At 44.6% G+C, this 26,617-nt stretch overlaps 2 protein-coding genes and 1 non-coding gene across 6 annotated transcripts; 2 read left to right on the top strand and 1 right to left on the bottom strand.

Annotated features, from left to right (window-relative positions):
• Window positions 1-1,144: 1,144 nt before the first annotated feature.
• Window positions 1,145-16,274, top strand: ralyl (RALY RNA binding protein like). 3 transcript variants are annotated; one of them, XM_076972173.1, is made up of 8 exons: window positions 1,145-1,247; window positions 6,491-6,758; window positions 12,827-12,902; window positions 13,061-13,105; window positions 13,904-14,106; window positions 14,484-14,597; window positions 14,918-15,063; window positions 15,183-16,274. In XM_076972173.1, exons 2-8 carry the CDS (start codon window positions 6,503-6,505, stop codon window positions 15,213-15,215), a joined length of 873 nt encoding a protein of 290 aa, XP_076828288.1. In that variant the 5' UTR covers window positions 1,145-1,247; window positions 6,491-6,502; the 3' UTR covers window positions 15,216-16,274. The 3 variants fall into 3 exon arrangements, with proteins under 3 accessions (XP_076828288.1, XP_076828289.1, XP_076828290.1); XM_076972174.1 differs by lacking the exon at window positions 1,145-1,247 and adding an exon at window positions 9,937-10,168 and having other exon boundaries at window positions 6,620-6,758; XM_076972175.1 differs by lacking the exons at window positions 1,145-1,247; window positions 6,491-6,758 and adding an exon at window positions 9,305-10,168.
• Window positions 16,275-16,589: 315 nt separating this feature from the next.
• Window positions 16,590-16,661, bottom strand: trnad-guc (transfer RNA aspartic acid (anticodon GUC)). Its single transcript has one exon. It is a non-coding gene; the product is annotated as a tRNA-Asp (tRNA).
• Window positions 16,662-16,867: 206 nt separating this feature from the next.
• Window positions 16,868-26,575, top strand: lrrcc1 (leucine rich repeat and coiled-coil centrosomal protein 1). Of its 2 annotated transcripts, none has more exons than XM_076972171.1 (20): window positions 16,868-17,007; window positions 17,699-17,757; window positions 17,877-18,082; window positions 18,207-18,272; window positions 18,443-18,610; window positions 19,441-19,610; window positions 19,687-19,899; window positions 19,988-20,184; window positions 20,782-20,947; window positions 21,060-21,208; window positions 22,144-22,348; window positions 22,475-22,614; window positions 22,863-23,064; window positions 23,426-23,611; window positions 23,754-23,928; window positions 24,026-24,189; window positions 24,272-24,480; window positions 25,248-25,385; window positions 25,482-25,617; window positions 26,010-26,575. In XM_076972171.1, the coding sequence occupies exons 2-20, from the start codon at window positions 17,714-17,716 to the stop codon at window positions 26,118-26,120; spliced, it is 3,045 nt and encodes a 1,014-aa protein (XP_076828286.1). In that variant the 5' UTR covers window positions 16,868-17,007; window positions 17,699-17,713; the 3' UTR covers window positions 26,121-26,575. The 2 variants fall into 2 exon arrangements, with proteins under 2 accessions (XP_076828286.1, XP_076828287.1); XM_076972172.1 differs by having other exon boundaries at window positions 16,971-17,007; window positions 17,680-17,757.
• Window positions 26,576-26,617: the final 42 nt, after the last annotated feature.

Here is a 26,617-nt window from a genome sequence, read left to right as displayed (position 1 = left end):
CCCTGTACGCTAATGGAGAAAACACTATGAGTGAGGTCTCATCGTCCGTTGGCCTGACCCTCCCTAAGGCCGTGGTAGAGCTTCTGTCCACCAGCTTGGTGTCTAAGGTGATTTGGGAGATCTTCTGAACTGCCTCAGTCCCCAGACACCAACGTTGGAGGAGATTTCCGGCTCCACAGTGTTCACTGTGACAGATCTTCAGGTCCACAGGCCCAAAACACCTCAACGACAGTTTGGAAGATTCTGTGGCATGCTGTGATGGATGCTATTGGGGGATATTCTTGAAGATTCTTATTAAAATGGTTTGGTGTGCTGTGGTGGAACCGACTGTGGGTTATGCTGACAGGTTCGGTTCTGATTAAATGCTTTTTGGTGACACCCCATTAGCACCCTCAAATCTGACAGGTAAAAAAATGGACCCACAATCCATGTTAATATTCAGAATTAATATCAGAATATAAATGTGCTGTTAATTAACACCGAGATTTCAGGACGAATTATGGGTTGCACTGAACTGCAGGAAAAAAATCAATTAGAGAAGTAGCGTTGTACAAATAACTAATCTAATTAAAAAGGCTACATTCCCTAGGATACTGATGATTGCTTGCAATACAATATCCTTTTGGAATATGAGTGTCTTTTCCAGTGACTATTAATTAGGCTACTTTTTTATTATTAAACGTCCATCAAGAATCGGTCCGTATCAAACAGATGTATCCTACGTACATTATAACCGATCAGCTTTAATAATTCAGGCAGTGCAGAGAAGAAAACTAGACCTCACCAAACCAAACAGTGTGTGAATCGCTTGCTTGCAATACAACTTTCCTCCGACTATTGTTGTTATGGTGCGATGTTTAACGTGTCGCTATTCGTAATTGATCACAGACCGAATATATGATCCAGTAATTTGTATACCTGCCATTTCAACTTAATTGAACATTCCTTAAGCATAGCCGTTAGGGTAATTTATACGGACCACACGACACACATGCAACTTCTTAGTAAAACGGTTTTAATATTGATTGCACTGGAGAAAACAACTTTCAGCAAGCGAATCAAAAACGGAGATCCCGCGGATCCCAGCAGGAGAGCGTTCAACGCGATTCAGTGCGGTGTTTAGTCACATGATGGACTAGGCAGCCCTGGGCGGCAGTGCACGAGCTGGGCGCGCGGTCTCCTCTCGTGCACGTACGTGCCGTATATTAGCCTGCGTGTTAATTCGCTCGCGCGTCCTGCTCCGTTCGGTGAGTAGTCTTCATCTTACGCACGTAGTATTCACCCGTTTTGGATCTCGTTGCGGTTTGAAGTTTTTCTTCCGTTCAGTTGCATATTGTGATCGAAATAATACATTCACTAAGATAACACGGTCCGTTTAGACCAGCTTTAGCCAAAAGAAATGCTACATTGCGTTTGTCAGACTTTTAGTAGTTTTTATTAAGTAGCTATTTATTGAAGGCGTTTAAACAATTTTGTAAACATGTATCGTTTAGTTGTTAGTAAGAAATCTATGAACATTAATAGCTCTAACCATTGCGTGGCAATCTTTTCTCGTTAATGGTTTGTAATGGCTTTTGGGCGACCAGTCATAACTGAGTTTCCAGAGTGCAAGATGCACAGAAAAGTCCACTGTTGAATAAACTCTCACAATATTCGTCTGAGTCCTGCTGGACACATATAAGCTCAGGATAGAATTCCATCACTGATTTACTTTCGTGGTGATTCTTCGTATTATTGCTATATAAACACGATGATTTTGGTGAGGTCAGAAAGCCCAGTTTATTATAATGTCCATTGTTGTTATTATAATGTCTTTCTTTCTTTCTTTCTTTCTTTCTTTCTTTCTTTCTTATTCTCACATACAGTGTGGAATCTTTTAGTAGCATCACTATATTTCAATACACAGATGCCATCCTGTTGGCCAATGTGCAGTGCTGGATATTAAAAATTAGAGTTTAGAGATCAGTTTCAAGTTCAGTTTACAGATCAGTTTACAGTTCAGTTTAAAGATCAGTTTACTTTTCAGTTTAGAGATCAGTTTACAGATCAGTTTAGATATCAGTCTTCCTCCTGTTTGTGTTGCTTCCATCAGCTCCTCTAAGCTACCATACATTTGAATTATCCCATTATAAAAATGGCATCATCACATTATAAAACTCCACCTGATGATTTTGCTGTTTACATTTTGTGTCGAGGACCATGCGTGATAGCCTGCAAAGTACACAGAAGTGTTATTTTAGAGATAAGCAGCATTTATTATTCAGCCTGCATCAGTTGAAGGACCGATAGAAGAAGTCATCCGTGAAATGTATTTTTTTTTTCAAATAAAGCTTTTCTCTCATTGAGCAAGAATAACACCCATGAGAAAGCAGGACAGACCTTTAGCCTCTCGGGGAGCTGGACCTTGACTGAAGACTCTGGTGGGCACTGACTGTAACAGTGAACTGGACAGGATGACAGCTGTGGACTTCACCATGGACACTAACACGTAGTCGATGGACAGATAGTGGAAATGGTTGTGCACTCCTGAAGCTGCCATAGATTGGCAATAATGACCTTGATCTTCCAATCTCCAATGGCACGCCAGTGGCTTTACATTAAGCTGTTCACACAATTTTTTTTTGTTGTTGTCCATGATGATGAAATGATTCCTTTCCATCTGTAGAGTCAGGACAACCTAAATTATTATGATGAAAAGAGTACACCATATGTGTTATGCAGGAAAGAGACAAAAAGAGAAAAAAAGTGAGAAAAAAAATGCCTAGAATTCTGGGATGCAGTCATTCTGGTCTTAAGGTTTGCTAGTTGGAGCCTCTTGAACACCTGTCCGCCCTACTCACTGTGCATCGACTCGTGTTTGCGAATGTCAGCCGCTACTTTGTGGTGCAAAAATGACCCCTGCGTATCCTCTCACCTTCAGAGAGGGCTATAGAGGAGCAGGAGTCTGAGTGGGAGAAAGCTATTAGCATAAAACGCCCCATTTCATCATTTAGAAACAAGCACATAGCCAATTAGTCCTTACTCCAAAAGCACTCCACTGTCATATTCCTTTGCCTGAACATATTCCGCTGTGACTGCTTTAGTTTCATTAAAAGGTACAGATTATTTTGAGCAAAATGGCATGGAAATCAGTCTGTCTTTCCAGTTCTGTTTTCTCTGTCCCAGACTGATTTTGGACTTGTAGGTTGGGTTCTAGTTTGGCTTTGGTTATTCAGATAGAGGCCTTACCAACTCGTAGTCAGTCGCCAATGTTTACATTTAGTATTCAGATGAATTCATAAGAGATGTTTAGCGCACATCTCTGGTTTGTTCCAGCTAGCAATGATTATCGCCGCTTGAAACATTTCTTATCAATCAGGTTTAATTTAAACGAATCAGCTTAGAAATGAAAACTAATCAGCTTAGCAATAAGAACTAATCATGTATTAGAAACGCTTTCCTCGCACATCTCTGAGTGCCCACATTATCGGTCCAGTGTGTCCAAGGGTACGGTTCTGAACCGCAGTCCTTCATCGCTGCTCCTCATTGGTCAGTTTCTGACCACAGGACGACCGCTAAGCTGTTATTGTTTGGGGGGCAGATGATTCTTAACACAGCAGCGACACTGAGGCTGTAAAGGGCTGGCGGTGCCTGTTGTGTCTTTATGTCACACACAGCAGAGCGGCTGTCACATGTTAACACATCACTGGGTGCGCTGGGTCAGCACTTGCCCTGAGATCACAGACTGGCCACGCGAGAGCCGAACAACGGCCAACTCGGTCTGTCCTGAGCTACGGATCCACTACTGTACAGTGGATATGTATAAATCTTTGTAACAAAGAAAGGGATAGTGTAGTAAACCCAGTGCTTAAATTAGCCTCCGACATGCCCAACTTTGATTTAACCATAGAACCATTATATTTTATGCATTAAATTTTATTTAATATTTTATACTAGATTTTTCATGTTTTATTAATACGTTTCCACTCTTCAGGTAATATTGCAATAATGAGTTTATTCGCTTCACGTAATGCTTTACAATCTTTCTTGGTTATTTTTCATTTCATGCAATATTATTTTATTACTCTTTTTGTTACTTTACTTTTTGGGTCTGTTGAATATGTCCTCAACGGTTTAAGGCATTTCAGCACCACGGACAGCTGCTGATCCAAAGGCCGCCGTAAAGCCCCGATGTGATTGTGTTCTTGATCTTTTCTAAGCACCTCGTACTCTATCACATTGCTCATTATGGAACCGGATTGCTGTAATACGAATTTAGCGCAGAGGCACTAAATGGAAGGGAGGGGCAGACATAATTGTCCGACATTTTACTATGTCGTTAAATGGAGCGAGGATGTCCAAGCAGCTTGGCAGGGACCAGAAGCTACTCAAGGGAATGAAGGAGCACCAGGGGTCCGCACTATTTTACAGCTTCAGTGCTTCAGTGCTGCTCAATGCTTCAGTGCTGCTCAGTGCTTCAGTGCTGCTCAGTGCTTCAGTGCTGCTCTTTGATGGTGAGACTTGAAAACCCCACACAGAAGGCAAACGCACTTCAAATACAAAATACTACATGAATAAGTAAAAATATGTTTTAGATATTTCTAGCAAATTCTAAATGTAACATGGAGCAGAGAGGGTCACGACGACCATGTATTTATACACAGGATAGTGGTATAAACACACATTGGTGGCATGTTGGTGGTCAGCTCCACAACGATGTGCTGAAACGGACCACTGCGTGGTGTTAGCATCATCGGAACCAAGGCTAGCCTGGAACAAGACCAGGGGCTCAGTCCAGGGCCAAAACAGGGAACCGGGTCCAGAGGTGTGGAGAAAACTGGGTCAGGACCCGGGTCAGGATCAGACATGGGGGCCTGTGGAGGAGGTGCAGCTGGTAGAAATAGCCAGCAGGATACAACATCAACAACTACAAAGTTAAAGCAGCACATTGAAAAGCACAGACAACTAAATCCTTGTTACTTTTATTCCATTAATGTTTACTTACATTCATATACTTTATTAATGTTATTTGTTTATGTTTTATTGAGATATTGTTTATATGTAAATAGACAATACCTGCCAAGATAAATAGCTTAGAATTTCTTGGAAGCTTAAGACTTTGGCAGACTAGTATGTTTACATATATTTTCTTTGCATATTATATCTGTCTAGGCATGAAATGCAGCCTTCATTGATTGAGCCAGTGGTATATAACAGGAAAAAAAACAGCCAAAATAATTAAAGGGAAACCGTAACTCAGCGCAGACTGCAGTGAATTTAAATGACTTTGCTGCTGCATATAGCTGAATTACATTAGACCTGTAGTTAGCGAAGGAAGAATCTCTATAACAGCGTTGGCAAGAGTGGGGACATATCTGATATTTCCTTTGCTTTTATTCTGTTTTCATAGTACATAAACAACATTCCCAGTGCATTATAACTGATGTGCAATCCAGACCGTTAAAAATGGTCAGCTTTGTCACGACAGCAGTGATGTGTTTATGTGAATCTTACCACGTGCTTTAACAATGTACAAGGTGAGCTCTACAAAACAGAACATTTGGGCCAGAGATAAAAACAAAACCATAAAAGCATTCTGGGCCACGGTCTTCTTCGTCAGAGGGGCATTAGTGAGACGGAAGGCATCGTCACTTATCAGCCAGAGCACCTGCGTTGTGTTTACCGCTAAGCTGGTTCTGAGAATTCTCGTGCAGTGTCCGGCCAGTGTGGGACACAGCTGAGCGTGGCTTACCACACCATACACATAGAAAACGGGGACTTCTTCTTGTCTTTGAAGGAAATTGTTTTCGGGACTGGTGGGCCCTGGGAGGGCAGCAGGTCAGAGGGGCGACTGAGCTACACAGCCAGACACGTCTGGACTCAGTGAAAGGTCACTCTGAAGCTATCGGTGCTCATCTCCGAAACGGATCATCTCCTGCCCAGAATGATGACGTTCCTGATGAAGACGTGCAGGCAGCAGCGAACACCAGGCCAGGTTCATCTCCTACACAACAAATGGCTTAAACTGTGGGTGGAGGTTTTCTTAAGAGCACCTAACCAGCACCTAAAATAAAAGCATCTGGGAAGCCCCACCCTATCATACAAGAGCCCTGAATGGCTCCTCCTACTGCGGTGGAGTCAGGGTGACACCAGAGACAGCCAAAAGCTCCAAGAAGCTCCAACACATCTGTTACGTCGACCTGTGAAAGTCTTGCCATGTTTCTCTGAGTGAACGTCACAGAAAATTCCTCCACTGATCTCCCCCACTGATCTCAAAACAGTGTAGGACGGTGAGATTGTGAAGCTACGGGGTGGAGGGTGGTGGGGGGGGGGGGGGGGGGGGTCTGTCTCCACAGCCGTGGCAGGTTCGAGTAATCACTTTACCAACCTGTGATGTTCAGACGGATATAAAAAGAACGTGCGAGGACGACTCGCACAAAAGCAAAGCACAATGTATAGTAGGGTGTAATATACGATAGTGACACTTCTCGATTGTGTATGTGTTTTTCAGATCTTCACAGCGATGGCTGGTAAGACGCTGACCAGCAACGTGACAAACAGGACTGACCCTCACTCCCTGCACTCCAGGGTCTTCATAGGTAACCTCAACACTGCGGCGGTTGCCAAGGTCGACATCGAGCGCATCTTCTCCAAGTACGGCAAGATCACGGGCTGCTCTGTGCACAAGGGTTTTGCCTTCGTGCAATATGCCAATGAGCAGGATGCTTGCTCCGCCGTAGCTGGGGAGAACACTAGGGTCATCGCCGGACAGCCTTTGGGTCAGTGGGTATTCTCTATCACACATACTCTATACAGGGAGAGTTTCAGACTGTACAGGGAGTTTCAGACTGTACAGGGAGAGTTTCAGACTGTACAAGGAGAGTTTCAGACTGAACAGGGAGAGTTTCAGACTGAACAGGGAGAGTTTCAGACTGAACAGAGACACATTCTGCACAAGGAGAGTATCACACTGCTGAGTGGCTCTTTCATTTCAGACAGGGAGAGTTTTATACTTCCCAGGTTCACCAAGTAAAGGGATGACAGTGAAATGATGTAGCAGTATGAATTTCCAAGTGGAGCAGCTTGTTGAATTTACACAAGATTTTATTAGCTGATTAAATTCTGGAAGTGATGTATTCACGTTTGTATTCATGTATTCCATACAATATGGCAGATATTACTCGGCTGCCTACACACAGATGGCTGACGGTGGAACTGTTGCCATGTAGTGCAGTTTCAATTAAATTATGCATTTGAGTTTACACCTTCTTCCCCACATACGTTTTTTTCTGTCTTTGTTTCTCTCTCTCTCTCTCTCTCTCTCTCTCACTCTCTCTCTCACTCACACATACTTTCAAACACACACACACACACACAACCTTTGACGTTCGTTATTGGGGTCACACTGTAGAGTTCAATGTATTTTGAAACATATATTTTAGCGTCAGCTTGTTTTCCTGCTTCATATGCACATATGGCTTTGTGGTCTAGACCCTGTCTGACGTCTGCTGTGGTCTGGACCCTGTCTGACGTCTGCTGTGGTCTAGACCCTGTCTGACGTCTGCTGTGGTCTGGACCCTGTCTGACGTCTGCGGTGGTCTAGACCCTGTCTGACGTCTGCTGTGGACTAGACCCTGTCTGACGTCTGCGGTGGTCTAGACCCTGTCTGACGTCTGCTGTGGTCTAGACCCTGTCTGACGTCTGCTGTGGTCTGGACCCTGTCTGACGTCTGCGGTGGTCTAGACCCTGTCTGATGTCTGCTGTGGTCTAGACCCTGTCTGACGTCTGCTGTGGACTAGACCCTGTCTGACGTCTGCGGTGGTCTAGACCCTGTCTGACGTCTGCTGTGGTCTAGACCCTGTCTGACGTCTGTGGTGGACTAGACCCTGTCTGACGTCTGCTGTGGACTAGACCCTGTCTGACGTCTGCGGTGGTCTAGACCCTGTCTGACGTCTGCGGTGGTCTAGACCCTGTCTGACGTCTGCGGTGGACTAGACCCTGTCTGACGTCTGCTGTGGACTAGACCCTGTCTGACGTCTGCTGTGGTCTAGACCCTGTCTGACGTCTGCTGTGGACTAGACCCTGTCTGACGTCTGCTGTGGACTAGACCCTGTCTGACGTCTGCTGTGGTCTAGACCCTGTCTGACGTCTGCGGTGGACTAGACCCTGTCTGACGTCTGCTGTGGTCTAGACCCTGTCTGACGTCTGCTGTGGTCTAGACCCTGTCTGATGTCTTCTGTGGTCTGGACCCTGTCTGACATCTGCGGTGGTCTAGACCCTGTCTGACGTCTGCTGTGGTCTGGACCCTGTCTGACATCTGCGGTGGTCTAGACCCTGTCTGATGTCTGCTGTGGACTAGACCCTGTCTGACGTCTGCTGTGGTGGTCTAGTAGACCCTGTCTGACTTCTGCTGTGGTCTAGACCTAGTGTCGTGGGTTTGAAAAAAACGAGCAGGAACGAGATGAATCTCGTGAAGCGCGCTTTGCAACCCCTGATTTTCGGTATTGTAGTGCCCTCTTGTGTTCGTAAATGTAACTGACTGAAAGTTCAATTTATTTGAGTAAGAAAATTCGCTGTATACTATAAGAGTTGCAGGGTTGCCAACTCTCACGCATTGAGCGTGAGACACACGCATTTGACCGTTTTCACACGCTCTCACGCCACACTTCCGATATCTCACGCCGAAAAAAATATCCAGTTTATTTACCTCAGAGATCCACATATATGATTCAATACGTTACTAGTTCGCTAGCTCTGATGCCATCCACCGGCGATATAACACTGAATCTGTGTCCATTTTACGTTCGCCACCCCCCCCCCCCCCCCAACAACTTTCGTTCGCCATCCCCCCCCGGTCAACAAAATACACTCGCCACCGGCTCCAGGTTAAAAAATCTCACTCCAAGCGAACGTCAAAAGTTGGCAACCCTGTATTTACCTCTGATCCATCTATGATTCAATGAGTTACTAGTTCGCTCTGGCGCCAACCACTGGCGATATAATACTTAATTTGTGTCCATTATACACCCCGCCCGGTAACAAGTTACGTTCGCCACCCCCTCCAGGTTCAAATCTCACTCCAAGTGATCTTGAAAAGTTGGCAACCCTATAGTTGTATTTGTTGTGTTCGGTTTTAATAATGATTCCTGTTTAATTATTTCCTACTGACGTGAACTTGAGGCTGCTTAGTTTGTCTTACACATTGTCTGGTATGCTGTCTGTTGGTTTTGGAGAGTACTCTCTGCTTGCTTTTTTTTCCACAAAGAACTGCACTAGTACAGTGTGACGTACTCCTCCTGAACTGGAGCTATACCTGAATCAAACACTAGGTGGCGGCTCCAACACACAGTGGTTCAATAACCACTGCAGTGAACAAGATTAATTCAGAGCTGTCATCTGAAATATTTTATTGTGTTTCGTAACCTTGCATGGATTCATTTATGTGTCCTCACTCGGGCATTAATTTACATTAGATTATGCTGCACAATTTCAGTTTCAACAGCCTTGTCTTACCTTGTTGAGAGCAAAAACAGAACTCTGGCTGGCCTTGCAGTGCGGTGGTAATTACTTGCCCTTTTAAAAATCACCTGTGCTCTCATACATGAGCAGCAAGATACTTCACTGCATCTCAGATAAAAAATTGTCTTTAGCAAGATCATTAAAGGTTCTGAAGCCATTGCAAAATATCTGCTCATTGGATATTTTTACAAATCTCATCTTGTCATTGAACAATATAATGAGAATACTGAGTAGCCTATAAGAAGATTATTAAGGGCTTTAGTCTACATTCATAATTTGTAAACTCTAGATAAAATGATGACCTTCATTAATGAATCCCCCCAAATGAAATATAGAACTTAGCAATTTCAAAGTCTTTATATTTTGTTTATGTAAATTTTTAAATGGTTCCCTCAATCAGTGTCAGTCTCTGTCAAATCACTCATTTGAATTATTCAGTCTATTTCAGATCAGATAACCCCCCCACTCCTAGTGCCAGTGGTACAGTCTGGAGTGGTGTGTGTCTACATGTTCAGCTCCTTTCAGTCAGTAACCCCAAGAGCACCTGAGACCTGCATGATAGAGGGAGGTACCACGTACCACTTAACCAACCCAGAGGAAAACATGCATAGCCTGTTGGAGCCGTACAGAAGACCAGTTTATAAGGGTAAACAAAGGCGCAGTCAGATATGTGAGTAAACTATTCATCAGAACAACATTTAGACATGATACAAACGGATAAGTGCATGATTAGTAACAAATAGTAAATAATTTGTAATACTAGAAACTCCCATGATTAAACATTTTTACAGGCATGCAGACCCTTCATCATCATCATCAGTGCTATTTTAGGGTTTGCGTGTTTGTTTGCATAATTGAATCAGCTACTGGAAACTAACGTTTTAAACACTGTGTTTTTGAACCAGAAATTCATTTTGCAGTTTAAGTGACATGAGATCCGTAGCATCAAGTTGTGGAGATCCATGAAGCAACAGTTCTCAGCCGCTGTGTAAAACGAAGACTATAACTCCATTATGGAGCTCCGTGCCTGTTTGTGCTTGCTTAAAAAAAAAACATTGAAAATTTGAAATTAGTTCATACAAAACTAAACATACACACTTCTAAGTAATTACTGAAAACAATGTTTTTGCCTAATAATTTTCTGTAATTTACAATCGTTGTATGCGTATTATCAATATATCATTTGTGATGGTATTATAGATTTACATATTAATGAAAATATAAATGTCATGAGACATGTGAACATTTGTCTTGCCATGACAAATGTGTGTTGCATCAGCGTGTTTTAAACCTGTGTAAGGGACACAAAGAGGTCAGAGTGGTCGTGGGTTCAATGACCGTGTGCACTTGGGCTCACAATATGCACCCTGCTGTAAAAGTGAATATGATGTTTCTTCCCAGGAATACAGACTGTTGCAAACAATTGCATACACCAGTCTCTTGGTTACATCATGAGGGCACACAAATACACACTAACACACACACAAAACACACACGGTGAAATGTATGGTAATCATGCAGTGCTTAAGAGGGCTGATTAGGGGAAGTAACTGCTCTATTTATGTTCTTGATGGATTTATGGGTTTTGGATGAAACATTAAAATTATGCACCTGCACGCTTTAATATCTATCTTAATGAAAATGCTTTTAAAAAGTACAATACATGTAGTACAGCATAGTGCTGTAATTCTCTGTGGGCTTCAACAGAACCACACTCACTCATCATCTCAGATCTACTTCTGTAGACGGACACGGTACTTATGGTCTATGGGTTCATCTGTAGTTTCACCTAGACTCAGACATTTTGGTCAGACTTATAAAATCTCATCCACCTGCAGGCGTCCAGGCAGAGATAGTGCAGTCCTGCCACATGAATCACCCAGAGCCCAGAGAGTGTCTGAGTGTCTCCATCCATCAGCCCATCATCATCCCACCTCCCATCCTCCATCTCCCATAACACCACCCCCCTGAACCCCCACCCTCCGCCTCCTCAGCGCTCAAGTGACAGGTAGGTGCTATGCCTGTCCTATCATGGCCTAGAAGATGACAGACAGACAAGGAAGTTGTACGGGTCAGCAGGGCATAAGAGAGATAGAGAGGCAGAAAAAGAGAGAGAGAGAGAGAGAGAGAATTTAAAGGACTGAATGACAGATAGTAAGACACCTTTTTCGTTTAAACTAGATTTAATTTAGCTCTTACTGAAGTTGGATCTTTAGACATCACTGTGTTCAAATCATGTTAGCATCACTGGTGCAGAAGGAAAAGGGGGTTCTGTCTTAGCTATAGACAAAAGGTTCTTGTTCTTGTGTTCTTTCTGTTGCCTTAATTCTCAGGTAACCAAACGTTAATGCAAAAGGATAACATGTTCTAACACTTCGCAGCACCAAACATCTTGTCTCGCATTGTTAATTCTCACCTCTGTGCGAGGTCATTTGTCACATGGGAATGGTGTTTGCTTCTGTAGACAGATCCATAATGAAGCTGTCACCATTTTGTGCTCTTTCTGGTCCAGGGGTTGTGAGCCAGAATGTCACACAGAACCCTCGATTGTTTTGTAGGAGATGATTTAAAGGGTTTTATTTATGTGTAAAGGCTTGTAATCACTATAGTTCTACTTGGGTTCCCAGTGAACAGGCACTGACTCCTTCTTCACGCTGTTTTCATTTGGCTTTTAGTCTGTCTCAAAATGTTTTTTTACACCATTTTTGTAAAACTCAGTCATGTGTTTTTGGGGGTGGATCTTTCCAAATGTCTGTCTGTATGGATGGGTGACCTGAGCCAGTTGCACGTCTTTAATCCACATAAGCCGTGTTTCCCTGCGTCAACAAAGCGAACGTGGAATTTGGCATGAGCGGCTGCAAAGCCATGAACTGTGATTGAGTCAAATGCTTGTGTCATCTGAATGCTGGCTGGATGCACAAAGTGACCTTGAGAAACAGGAGTGATTGTGTGTGTGTGTGTGTGTGTGTGTGTGTGTGTGTGTGTGTGTGTGTGTGTGTGTGTGTGTGTGTGTGTGTGTGTGTGTGTGATCAGAGACAGAAGCCGTGCTCTGATATCACCTCCCTCTCTGTGACAGCTGAACCATCAGTCAGCCAGACACGGTTGATGGCTTTGTCTGTGGTGTCCACCTGCTTTCATTATTAGCATTTACTTCTACCCAGGGCTGTCAGTCATTATGGGCCCACCCTACACCTGGACCAAACTACACTGAGAATGGTCCTTCTCTGCTAATAAATTAATATTACCATCTGTTGAAACTGAAGCGGTTTCTTTTATGATACAGCGATTGTCACTTTTTCACAGCATTGCAATTCTGCTCCACCCACAGACATCAACATGGCTGGAGAACCCAGACCATGCCGCCCCAAGCTGGGCTTGAAGAGGCCTTTCTCTGCCTTGTACAGGTGAGAACCGTTCGTCCACGTTTTCAGAGGCAGAGAGCTGTTTTTGTCCCAGAATTGTCCTTCTGATTCCTGATGGAGCCATTTAAAAGAGACATTGAGATGCTCGATATGTCAGCAAATGAGAAACAACTGACGATAAACCTTTGTGTCCACTATAGATATGGGCTTGACTATGACTTCTACAGGGATGATTTCTATGGAAGGTGAGTGTGTAGTCTTTTATCTTATAATGTTCTCCATTACGCTGTACGGTCTGCTGTATGGGGCTCCTTCAAAAGGAGCGATGTTCTTGTGACCTTCTCACACCTTTTGACATTTGTTAATGATGCAGGTTTTAAGTACGCCATCATCTCCTCTCCTCCTTCTCCACAACCTTTTCAGTACTACCAAAAAAAAAAGAATGAACAGGGCTAATTAAATAAGTAACTAGGAGTCGGTGCCGCTAACGGTAATGAATTCCACTTTTATTTGGTTGTACACACATTTGTTGTGCGGGCTAATGTCAGTGGTGGTCCTCCAGAGAGGCCTTAACTGAATGTCAGATAGCTCGAGGGTCAGTATGGAGCAGCATCTGCGCGTTCATTCCGCCTTTGGCATTTTCACGGCTGCGCTCCTCGCAGAGAGACGAGTTTTTATGCGTCTCCACAGAAAAATAAATCTGCAAGCGAAGCCCCACAGGTGCCGTTCTGCAATAATTACAGAAGAGAAAGCCAATAATTATGCCCCCTCACATTCTACAGCTCTGTCTTGGCAGGAAAAGGGACGGTAAGATGATTATATGATATTGTGCAGCCTGCACCCCTTAGGAAACCTCAACCTTTATCATTGGTGCATTCTGTTGGGTTATTAGTAGAAAAATAATGTAAGGGATTTCATCTCTTTCATTTTGAGTCTTCAGGCTGGTGGTCACTTTTGCACTTATGCAGAGGTCCTTGTACTGTGGTTCTGTTGCTTGGAGGTTCACAGTGCTGGCATGTTCACATGTTTCCATCTGTCTCCAGACTGCTGGACTTTCAAGGGCGGGTGACGGCCCCGCCCCGTGCCGAGGTTCCTGTCAGGCTCTCCCGCCTGCCTGTTCCATGGAGACGCAGGATGAAACACTCCCTCCCGTCCAAGGGCTCCTCCTGCCCATCCCCCACAAAGGGCCTGAGCTCAAGCCCCTCCTCCTCTTCCTCCTCTTCATCCTCCTCCTCGGGCACAAAAGGTTTGCCCCACGCTGGAAGTTACAACAGTAAACCCCACATATAACAACCTGCCCAATCCCATCATCCTGATTGACAGTATATCTCCCATGTCACATTTGCGTTTATCTTTAACTGTCATTAAAACTCACCCCAGCGTTATTACCTGGTTAAACTCATCGGGTACGTCTCAGGCACGTTTCAGGAGATAACACACACACACACACACACACACATACACAGGGCTGCAAAGAGAAGGCTGTCGATGGAGGCTCCTAACCTCCAGACTCCCTGAAAGTCACCGTAGACTGATGAGAGGGTGATGAAGGGAGTGGCTGTAATTGCAAAGTGACTTGGAAAATGGTTCTGTCATTCAGACAGGCTCTCATTCTTCCCTTAGCAAAGTCAGATCACCTGCTGACAATCAGGCAGGAGCTATCGCAGATCAAGACCAAGATCGAGTCCTTGCTGGGCCGTCTGGAGAAGATTGAGAGGCAGCATTTAGCAGAGGCAGGTGAGGCGTGGAGGAAATGGGGCTAGCTGTCAGGGTGGAGGCCAGGTGGGTGGTGGTGGTGGAGGGGGAGCAGGGGAGGTGAAGGTCACTCACAGGTGCACCATGATTTTGAAACCAAAAATATCTCCCACTCAGGGGTGTATTTTCCTCGCATCTATGTGAGTGCAGTGTGCTCGGTGTGACTGCTGTGTGATCGGTGTGACTGGCCGCATGACTTTGATCCTTGTGTCTGGCGTGCAAGTGTAGCAAACACAGTTTTTCTTCTGTCAGCTTCTCCATCTTCTCGTCGTGCTCTCTCTTTCCTGTCGCCCTCTCACTAGTCACAAACAGGAGGTGTAAGGACATCCGTCCGCCTCTGCCAAATGAACGAGAGCAGAATTCTGCAAAGGAAGCAGAAGGATGCCGTCTGCGAGGACAACGTGGTGAAATAACAGACAGCTACGATGATGAAGGCAACATTGAACCGGTGAGCCACTCCTGGTCCCACATGAAACAGAACGACACTCATCCAGAGCAGAACTGACGTTCCTTAGTGGTGAAGTAAGATTGTATGGTTGTAACCTATCTGTGCTCTTTAAACTACAGATGGAGAACCACCTGTCTGATGTGGACAACTGAAAACAAGAGTCTATCCTCAATTTAATTGTCAATTTGTACTTCTAAACAGTTCTTCTGAGAAGGACATTGTTCAGGATGTGTCCTTCAAAACCGACATTACTCTAATGCACCGATGTGCATGATTGCAGAAGACCCATCTTATTGAGAGGAGAACAAGGGAAGAGATCAGTTACTTCACCTGTTGCTTCACCCGTGGCTTCCCAATGGCCTGTCATTCTTCGCTAATGCCCCTCCAGACTTTCCCCTGTGCCATGGCTGTTGCAATCTTCACCAATAGAACACCAGCACACTGCAACAAAACTGATGGATTTCAGTTGCCAGCAATATGAAGAATAAGATAGAAAATGTCTAAAAGAATGTCAAAAAGCATATCTACAGGACTGCCTCTAATCTTGACATCACTGAATGATTTCCGTCTTCAAGGTCAACCTTATATCTGTCATTGCAGCCAGGGCAGGATTCACGCTATATACTCTCAACTCCCTCTGGAGTTCTTTAGCTTTTAAGCTATTGCAGTGTCATTACTGCTGATGTGACTGCTCAGACTCTCTGAGGAGAAAAGACAGGTGGCTTGACAGATTAGAGGAAGGTCCAGAAAACACTCCACCACATGTTGCCCTTTGCCAGGGTCTATATTTACAGTCCACTTTACCTGCATTTTGTACAGACATAAGATTGACTCCCAGCCAAGCGGAACAGACATTAAATGTTGTAACTGAACAAATGTCTCACAAGCGTATGGGTTTACTTGCTACCGTGTAGGTTACATTTGTACTGTTGCATTGTATTGAGTGGGCACTGTTGTCACGCTAATTTTGTTCTGTGCATTTACATGTTATTAAAGTATTTAACTGTAGTAATTTTGGTTTCATAAGTGTTTGGCAGAATGTTCAACCGGAATGTATTTTGTTTCCTTAAAATAGGAATTAAATTAATAATAAAAGACTCGAGCAATGGAGGAGGCCATTAATATCAGGCCAATTGAGAAGCTGTTCATCCTTAAATCGTACATGTTATAACTGTTAGTAACACAGAGAACTGTTACTACTAGTGCAGGTAATTGGGTCATATGTGTGGCAGTTTGGAATATGTTTAATAAAGAAATTCAGAACTATGGTTTGTGTGTGTGTGTGTGTGTGTGTGTGTGTGTGTGTGTGTGTGTGTGTGTGTGTGTGTGTGTGTGTGTGCGCGCGCGTGTGCGTGTGTTAAATGTTATATTTTTCTCATCCTTCAAGGTGATCGTTACAATTCAGCTCACGGATTGAACTGCAACATTCGTCTATATAGGACGACCTAGCATGTGTCTTGATTGTCTATTGCTAAACACAATTTCCTGTATGAAGTTGTACATAAGAAAAAGAAAAGCATAGTGAACTCCCCGTCGGGGAATCGAACCCCGGTCTCCCGCGTGACAGGCGGGGATACTCACCACTATACTAACGAGGAGCTGCATGGAAAATTCCTTTAAACCAGGGCTTTTATAAACAACCATTTAAATTCAATAATTACAAGTTGATTAACCAGTTCGGATGTTGTATTATGCATAATTTGTACTATTTTAGCTATTATCGTTACATATTTAAATGAATTTTACTTTTGGAGTCCATTACGGCTGTGTGTGTGTGTGTGTGTGTGTGTGTGTGTGTGTGTGTGTGTGTGTGTGTGTGTGTGTGTGTGTGTGTGTGTGTGTGTGTGTGTGTGTGTGTGTGTGAGCGGGAGGTTTAACTTCAAATGAGGGAAAACGGTGTTTCCGAGCTCTTGACACAACTGTAATGACGTTTATCTGAGCAGGGTACGTTTAGTTCATTACGCCGTACATTATTACAGAAATGTCGTTTCCAGTTACCGTAAACATCTTAAATACGTTACTGCACTGATAAACACAGATATATGTGTAGCGGTTGCAAAACAATAACTGTTAGCTACTAACCGCCAGTAGTTAGCAAGCCCAGCTAGGCTATCTATAATATTTCAACTAATAACACCAGCGGCTCCACCAGTCTGTAAGAGAGCTTAAATGTTTATTTTAAATGACCGTAAACACGACATTAACCTCGAAGTTAACTGGATATTTGCAGCCATTTGTCCAGTTAGCTAGCCAGGCTGCCCGTAGTTAGGCTAGCGGGTTAGCTCGCAAACTTACAAACACACGACGGATTTGGATATGATAAGTTTCCCCCTGCTTTGTTTTGCTTCGTTTATGCCTGAAAAACAGTCTGAAGTTACATATTTGTTGTCAAATTACCCAATTTTAGCTAGAAAGTGAATAATTCGTTCAGGATTAGTTAGCTGACGCTAATGTAGTGAACCGTCTCATTCAGTTCTAGTGTTTCATGTACTTGAAAAAAACATGAGGAATAGGACCAGCTAGATTATATATATAGGTGGTTTGACAAACGTTTTTAGCAAAAAAAAGCTGCGAAAATGTGATGTATCATAACCAAACTCAGGTTTGTCTATTTAGTATTGCCATTTTTAAGCAGGTCTCAAGACAGGCCATGGGTGCTGGAGAGATATGCTTGATTGATAAAGGAATCTCCAGGTAAACTTCATACTTGACCATTTTATAAGTTGTCGTCTGCATTGCCAAGTGTGTTGAAATTAGTGTTTAGTATTGTAATTGTATAGTTTTTAAAACTGTAAATGTGTCTGTTTTTATAGTTTGTTGGAGGTCCCATTGAAGTCCGACATCACATCTTTAAATCTCCACTGTAATCGACTGGTAAAGATTGAAGGGTTGGCATCAGCATGGCACATCAGACATCTGGATCTTTCATCCAATCACATTTCTCGTATTGAGGGCCTTGGTTCACTATCTTCACTGCGCACTTTAAACCTGTCTTGCAACAACATCACCAAGGTGGAAGGTAAAGTTCCTCAAGAATTTTCAAATTGAAAAAGTGCATCTGTTATTTTTGCCTGTTCTGATTCCTGGAAGGTTAATCAAACATGTTTATCAAACAGATAAACCATAATACCTTTTTTTTTTAGGTCTCAATGGCCTCTTAAACCTCACAAGGCTGAACTTGGCCTACAATAAAATAAATGACCTCACTGGTAAGTAAAACATTGACTAAAATTTTGTATTGTATTTAATTTTAGTGAATGACAGTTGTCACACAAAACTAACCTATTTTGTCTGTTACGTTCCATGTAGTAAAATTTAATTAAAGAAGCTTCAGCCTGTCTGTTCATTCCATGACTGCCACCCTGTTGTTGATTCACAGGGTTCTTGTATCTGCACGGGGCTGAATACAAACTGAAACACCTCCAGCTCCACAGCAACCGTGTGGACAGCATGGCCCATCTGCTGCAGTGCCTGGTGGGACTGCACAGTCTACGAGATGTCACTCTCAGCAAAGATGGGGCTGATAATCCGGTGTGCGCAGTGCCAGGTTTGTCGTCATCTTAACCTCAAGTCTACCCATTCCCCCCTTCCTCCTGTTCACCCCCCTTCCAGCTCACCCTCTCATCTTTCTAGAAAAATACTGCAATGTAAAAAAAAATGGTAATCACAAAGTAATATTCAGGAAAATAAAATGATTCGGTTTAAATTTCAGATTCTTTTATTAACATTGTTAAATAACTTGGTGGACATTTCCAAGCAAGCAAGCGATGCCAGGCAATTTGTCACTGAATTGTGTGGTTAGGGTATTGCTGTGCAACTTAGCTAAATAGCTAGTCTGATTTTCCAGTACATTAAAATACATAACAAAAACTGGTCCATATTTAATTTGCATAGCTAAGTGACCTGCTAATCTGTCTATTTTCCAGTTCAATTAGGAACCACAGTCAGTTTAGCATGCTGGGATCAAGAGAGCATCTTTTCTTATTGGTTATCACCATCATGTGCCATGGGTCATTTGCATACTGTTGAGCAGAGCTGATTTTTTTCCCCACATCGCTCAGATTGCTCTCTTCATGCCACCAGCTGTCCAGCTGCTTTTGCCGCGTAGTGCGTCCACCATTCATTAAAAACGAACGACTCACTGCAGCGTGGTCACTGCCAGCACGCATGTACAATTAGACTAAAGCCCTTGTTGCTTTGGGAGGACCTTATGAATGAAGTGTACTGGAATTCCATTTTCGCACACTTGTTTATGCACTGTTGTAGTTGAAATCAGACATAATCGTTAAGGAATGCATTCCATCGTGTGCTCAATCGTTTGAGTGTATCTTACTGCATGACATAACCCTTTGGTCCTGTACCGTCTTTCTCCCATAGGCTACAGGGAGATGGTTCTACAGTCCCTACATCAAGTCTCCACTCTGGATGGAGATGATCGTCAGGGTAACCCCTCTAATTCAGGCAATGAGAGCCTAATGGATGTTCCTGGACTGGAAGACTTTCTTGAGTTCTTGATCTCCACAGGCACTAGTGTCAGCGACGTGCCGGTACACCCATTTCCCCGCCATAAGTCCTCATCGGTGTGAATGATGACACGGCTCATTGGCTTTCTCTATTACAAAGGTCCATCCAGATGCTTCTGTCCCCACTCCACGGATCGATGAGCTTCTGACCCAGTTCCGGCACCGCGGTAGGGCTTTGGGGATGCCTGATGAAATGACAATGCAAGAGAAATCGCAGCCTGGCCCACACAGAGTGGACTCCACCTCAGGAAACCAAGCAAATGAGCAGCGCATTGAGAAACTGGAGCAGCAGATCACCCAGCTATTCAGCAAGGTACAGCAGGGGCTTGTGGGAAGTCTTAATTCACACACTTGAGCTTCCCTCCGTCTCTCTCTTTACCAAGAGGTTCTACTTGTGCCAGGCTTCAGTGGGCCGTGGTCCTGACGCAACCACTGCTGTGCAGTCTGCGGTAAGGAAAGCCAAAAGAGACACTGATCAAACTTCAGAGAGCGAATGTGACAGCACAAAAGAAAACCGGGTACGCTCGAGAATCCCCTGTCCCAGAGGTCCAAGAGGGAAGCAGGTGGTAAAACACGGCAAACTCAAGGGGTCTGACAGGTGCAGTAACTCTCCATTACAGTGTCTCAGCCTACAGTATACCAGACTTTGAGCCTCCGAGTCATAAGGGAACTTGTTTTTCCGAGGAGGCAAAGTTTTGATCTGATCCTGTAATTAATCAAGTCCTAACTCCTCCCCATTTGCGATTGCTCTCAGACATGAGTGATTACTCTACCATCAAGTTTAACTCCAGTTCGTTTGGCTTTGTTGGAGTCAAGGCAATAATGCTTGTTCTGCTCCTGCATTTTAATGATGATTTATTGTTAGAAAAAGCTGGAAAAGTCGGGTTTACACCGAACTTCAATGTAATGCCTCTCAAAAGAGCAGTGATGGATCATTCATGTATCTAGAACTGGGAGTTGTTGTTTGGTTTGGGTTTACATGTGTAGTTCACGTTTCTGGTTAAGAATCCGGTCTTAGATATTTTCAGGTTAAATTAGTAAAAATGCCAGAAGCATTTTAGAGCAAGTCCTTGTTTTCATCTCGCTAGGTCAAACACTCTTTGCTAATATTATAATTATATGTATTAGTCTTTGCTAATATTCTAGTTGTCTTGCTTGATTAATGAAGCTCGTCTGATGTCCCTGTTCGCTGTAGTGAAGCAGACCCACAGAAGCGACGGAGCTCAAAGCTCCCTGCTGGTTCTCGTCAGAGAGCAGCTGTTCAGGACCAGGGGCCCACAGCCCCTGCCAGGAGAAGCCTCAGGACAGACCGCGGCCCTCCAGACAAAGGGCCCCATCAAACCGAGGAGGAAACGTATAGGGTGTGCAAACCCGCTGTGGCCATCTGTAGTGTTATTCAATATGTAAATGGGTCTGTGTAGAGAAGTGTGTGTGTGTGTGTGTGTGTGTGTGTGTGTGCACGTATGTGTGCAGGCCATAGTGGAGGAGCGAGACCAGGAGCGGGAGCGGCGCTGGAAGGCGGAGCAGGCCGTAAGGAAGCTGACGGAGCAGGTGCAGGGTCTGCAGACGCGGGCCACTGAGGAGAGGGAGCTGCAGAGTCTGGCCATGCACACCACGGACAGGTGAGCGCGTTCGCACGGACAGGTGAGCGCGTTCGCACGGACAGAAAAAAAACGGAAATCCCTTTACACAGAGGTGATGAGGAAACGTTTCTCACCTGTCCGTGCAAACACGTTCACATGGACAGATGAGCATTTGGACTGAGGAGAAACATTTCCTCATATCCAAACTGCACATTCGAGTACATCACCTCTGTGTAAAGGGATTTTCCTGTTTTTCTGTATGTCTACAGTTATTAGAAGAATAAAATAAGTAAATGCCAGTTTTTTCTTTTTCATAATAGTTTGTGTTTTTTTTTTTTTGTGGAAAATATTGACTGAAGTTTCTACTACCACCACAAATCTAACCTCTATTCTTATAAGTACAGTGATGCTTATTATGATACTTGTAGGTAAATCAATATTCTCATCACCGAGCTCAGGTAGATTAAAGGGCAAGAACTCCATATGGATGAGACTCTTATTGTGGAGAGATGATGGCCACTGTGCTAGTCTAGAGTTCCAGCCCCTTCTTACGTGGTGATAAATCATTCTTAAGGAGAAGCCCAGAGGTAACGTGTTAATGGGAGTGCGTCAGCCGTAGATCGTCCATCACAACATTACTGCCGCCTCTGCAGTATGTTCTCATCAGTGATGCTGTCTTCATACCAGCCAGAGTAAACTCCATTAAAACTGCCAGAATATGATGGGGTTTACGCTTTATATGTCTATTAAATGTACAGTTTGTAATAGGTGATTATAGAATTCATGAAATTGTATTGATAACTTTGTAATCTGAGTTTGAAAACATGCGTTTGAATTGTAGTGTGTAATCGCTAGAAAGAGATCTTTCTTGTGGCAATTTTTCTTAAATTTGCACTGATCAGTATTCAAACAAACGTCTAAAGAAAAACTAAACCGTAAACTAAAACAGTGTTCTCATACTGCCGTACATGTAGACTGAAGGAGCTGTTACTGAAGGAGCGCTCGGACCGGGCGGAGCTGCAGTCTCGGGTGGAGGAGCTGGAGGAAAGGTGTAGGACGTGGTCGGAGCAGGTGGAGCAGCTCCGCAGCCGGGAGGACCTCCACAAGAGGGCGCTACGCAGTCTGGAGGAGAGCGTGGCACAGGAGGAGGCCCGCACGGCCTCGAGGCAGGCTGAGGCGGTAATGCCCCCAACGCGCTCCCTCGGTGGGGCTAGCAGGCAGAGCCCAGCGGTGTCATGGGAAGGTTAACGTGGTTTGGCTTCGTGGTGAGCCACATTTGAGCACCTGCCCCGTCTCTCCTGCCAGATGAAGAAGAAGCAGGAGTTGGAAAACAGGAGTGCTGTCCTGAAGAGGGAGGTGGAGATACTCCGCGCGTCTGTGAAGCAGTACAAAGACAAGCTGCAGCACCTGCAGGAGCTGCTCACCTCCAGAGAGGAGGCGCACAGGTGCACGTCTCACACACACAGAAACACAGAAACATATCCATAAAAAGAATTAACCCCAAGAAAAGTCTTACACAGTCCATTTTAATCTGGACGAGAAATGACGAGGTGTCAAAGTGTAGACATGTCAGCCCAGTGCTGTTTTAATATAGTAAATAAAGCCACAGGCCTGAGGCTGCAAATGAAGCATTTGAATCATACTGCCTCCCAGTTTTCTAGCTACAGTAGTTTTTCCCCCGCGTGCGCTTCAGGAAGGAGCTGGGGTCACGGCTGCTCCCCGGGGGGCCCGAGTTCCAGGAGGCCGTCGGGAGGGCGGTGACGGCTGCGGAGCAGAGGCACGCCCAGAGACAGGCCGAGACGGAGCAGCAGCTAGCCCAGGCTAAACTCCACTACGCCGCCCTAGAGGACGAGTTCCGCATGGCTCTCGCCATTGAAGCGAAGCGCTTCTCCGAGGTAGGCCTGGGGATGGCCTCTGGCTTTGATGAGTGTAATTGTAACATCAGTGTGTGTTTCCACGTGTGCGGGACAACGTGTAACCAAGATTAAGCTAGTTTTCTAGGTGTATTTCATATGAAAATATTATGACATGCTAAATTTGTTTTAGCAAATTTTACTACCGTAGTGCTTTAGCCATACAAATAAACTACCTGACAAAGATTTAATTACTGTTCTTACACCAGAAGATGATTTACATGCATTGCTTAGCAGGAAAAGAATGATTTTCACTACAAAAGGCACATTTGAACTCTAATGCCATTGTGTGTGTGTGTGTGTGTGTGCGTGCGTGCGTGTGCCTTGCTGTGCATGGGGTCAGGTGAAGGAAGGCTTTGACCACGTGTCTGCTGAGCTCCAGGAGGTGAAGTCCGCTCTGAGTGAGCGTCAGCTGAGAGAGAAACAGTCCAGCTCTCTGGTGCAGGAGCTCACGGCCATGGTGAAAGAGCAGAAAGCTCGCATAGCTGATCTCATCAAAGCCAAACACCACGCTGTGACGGAACTAAAGGTGTGGCGGCGTTTCACTTATTTCAACTTAGAATTCAGTTATCTCAGCTTTACTGTATTTTATTAGATGAATCTGCTCAGTTTGTGTGTCTCTGGAAACTTTTAAATACCCACTTTGTTTCTCTTCTTCTGTTGTGTCGAAGGCACGAGTACGGACGCTCGAGGCGAAGACCGAAGACGACAGGCGTCTGAGTGTGCAGCTGGAACTCCTGAAGAAGGACAAGTCAAAGCTGATCTCTCAGCTGACTGCCCAGGAGTCGGTCATAGAAGGGCTGCGTGCAGAGAGGAGGATCTGGGGGCAGGAGCTAGCACAGCAAGGTCCCACACCGCACCGACCGCAATGAGGAAGAAGCCAACGTCGTTGTCAAACCGTTAACATTTTGTTAAACGTTAACGCCCTCGCTGTTTTGTGTAGGAGCTTCACTCTCTCAGGACAGAGGTCGCCTGGAGGCTAAGATTGAGGTCCTGACCACTGAGCTGGAAAGCCTGAAGAAACAGAACGAGAGAGACAATGATGCACTCAGGATCAAAGCGAAGATGGTAGACGATCAGACGGACACGATTCGGAAGCTAAAAGAGGTGATCTCACTTGCAGCCGTAATGAAGTGCTCAGAGAACGCACAGGTAGGACAAGATCAAACGTGGCGTCGTGTCCCGTCAGGCGGTGCAGGAGCGCGATGAGCAGCTCCGTGGTGTGCGTGAGGAGAACCTGCAGGCCCAGAGGAGACTGCAGCAGCAGCTGGAGGAGGAAGCCACCACGTCCACCGAACTCCGAGACGCAGTGGAGAAACTCGGCCTCAGGAAGGAGGAGCTCAAACAGCAGCTCCTCGACAAAGATGCTGAGCTGGATGAGCTCAAGGAAGCCTACAGGTACCTAGTGGCCAGTTGTGTGTGTGTGTGTGTGTGTGTGTGTGTGTGTGTGTGTGTGTGTGTGTGTGTGTGTGTGTGTGTGTGTGTGTGTGTGTGTGTGTGTGTGTGTGTGTGTGTGTGTGTGTGTGTGTGTGTGTGTGTGTGTGTGTGTGTGCATACATTACCTAACCCCACTCTCTCTTTGGCTAGCGACACACTGACCCAACTATCGGTTGTTCGATGGTGTTAGTGACTGAGCATTGCATGATCTCACTGTGTTCTGCATCATTGGCTCTAGTCCTTGTAAGTTTTGGCAAATTGTGGATTGAATCGGTGTTGGTAGGAGCCACAATCGGTTCGGATTGGCTGGTTCAGTCTAAATTTAATAATATAGAACAGGGTTTTGTATCAATTTGTAGCTTGACCTGCTGAGCCAGTGTGCTGGGCTAACGTGTGCAATATAACATTACGTTTGCTGCACAAAGAGTAATTATGTTGTGTTAGATCTCTAGAGAACAGGAGGGCCATTTGTTATTACCTTGCTGTATCCAATTTTATGAAAGGAAGAAGTTTGGTAAGTGGTAAGAGTCAGATCTCAGCTCTTCATTAGAAGGTTTCCTGTCCTGCAGTGTCACTTTGGTGTGTCCCTGGACTTACCGACAAAGTCCCCAAGTGTTGTTTTGTTTTATTTCCCTTCATGGCAGTGTTGTGTTCTGACAGTCTTGTCATTGTAATAATGATGATAAGCACGACGATAACGCCGACCTGTACTTGTTGTACCACGGCAGTGCCGCGAGCCGAAAGTGGCAGGACAAGGCGGACCTTCTTGGCAGGCTGGAGAGTCAGGTGAAACGCATGAAGGACGCCTTCGACACGAAGGAGAGTGCTCTACAGGAGGACAGGGACAAAGCCGTCCAGGCACACAAGTAAGAGCAGAGAGGTGGCTCGGCATGGCCACCCGAAGAGCCACTTTCGCACCGTGTCTGTTTTGCTGACGTCCTCCTAACATCGATCTCTTTCAGGGCAGCTGTGGAGAAGCTTCACTGTGTGGACGACGCCTTCCGTAGGCAGCTGGAGTCGATACAGGCTTCCCATCAGACTGAACTGCTACGATTGGCTAATGAAAAACAGAAACAGCTAGAACAAGCCAACCTGAGGGTACACCAGTGTAGAACCGTTCCTCGCATACATTTCATGCATCACTGTTGCGATGAAGTCTTCATTTTGGGTTTCACATCAGTCAGGTTATGTTGTTTGTCATTATGACACCAAATATGGAATTGTTTCAGAGATGTTATTGGGCAGTGCTGTATTCCCCGTCTGCTAATTTGCAATATTGTGATTCCCACGCAATCCAGATGCTACTCTTTATACACTGAGATGATGACTGTGATTAAGACAGCCGGTGTCCTTTTTACATATTTTCTAACACTGTGTGAGGCCGAGCAGCCGGATCTGTTGAAGTACGGAGCATAAACCAATTTGGAATGAGGATTATAGATCAATCTCTGCATGTAGGCCGGGGTGCTGATTGGTTGTGTTTTCTTCAGGTGCTCCAGGTGGAAGATGAGATGAGACAGCTCCTGGAGGAAACCGAGACCAACAAAAGAGCCATGGAGGAGAAAATGAGGCGTCTCACCAATGTGCTCCGAGACTTCTAAACACGTTATTTCCATTAAACAACACTCAGACGTGCCTTTTAGTCACAGATGAAGTATATGTAGTATTTTGGTAATTATTTACACAATTTATTTTGAAATTTAACTTTGTCGCAGTGTATGTCTCACGCTGCAACAATGACCAGTACAAGAAGGATGCCTTGAGTTTTTAGTCTGGAGGACGCTTGGGGGCGGACCACTTGTGAATTTGTATAATTTTTTGTTATATTTTTGGTAAAGTGCTGCAAATCATGAAATGCACTTTTATTGTATTTGGCTGTTATTTCAGTTTGTAAGCATTTTGGATACGGGCCATGTTTTGCCCTTTCAAGTGCTCTTGGGATCATAAACGAACACTTCGTTTTCTTTCCTTGGAACGATTAAATGAAAGGTGTAATTTTGTTGTTTTGCGGACGCCTGAAAATAACTTGACGACTCATTAAATTATTTTACGATAACACTTTTGTTTCTTTTGGTCTTTTTTGGTGTTGAGCAACTGC

This window comes from Brachyhypopomus gauderio, chromosome 14, assembly GCF_052324685.1.
Source record: "Brachyhypopomus gauderio isolate BG-103 chromosome 14, BGAUD_0.2, whole genome shotgun sequence".
In the NCBI taxonomy this organism is placed as follows: Eukaryota; Metazoa; Chordata; class Actinopteri; order Gymnotiformes; family Hypopomidae; genus Brachyhypopomus; species Brachyhypopomus gauderio.
This window is presented reverse-complemented; position numbering and strand designations above follow the sequence as displayed.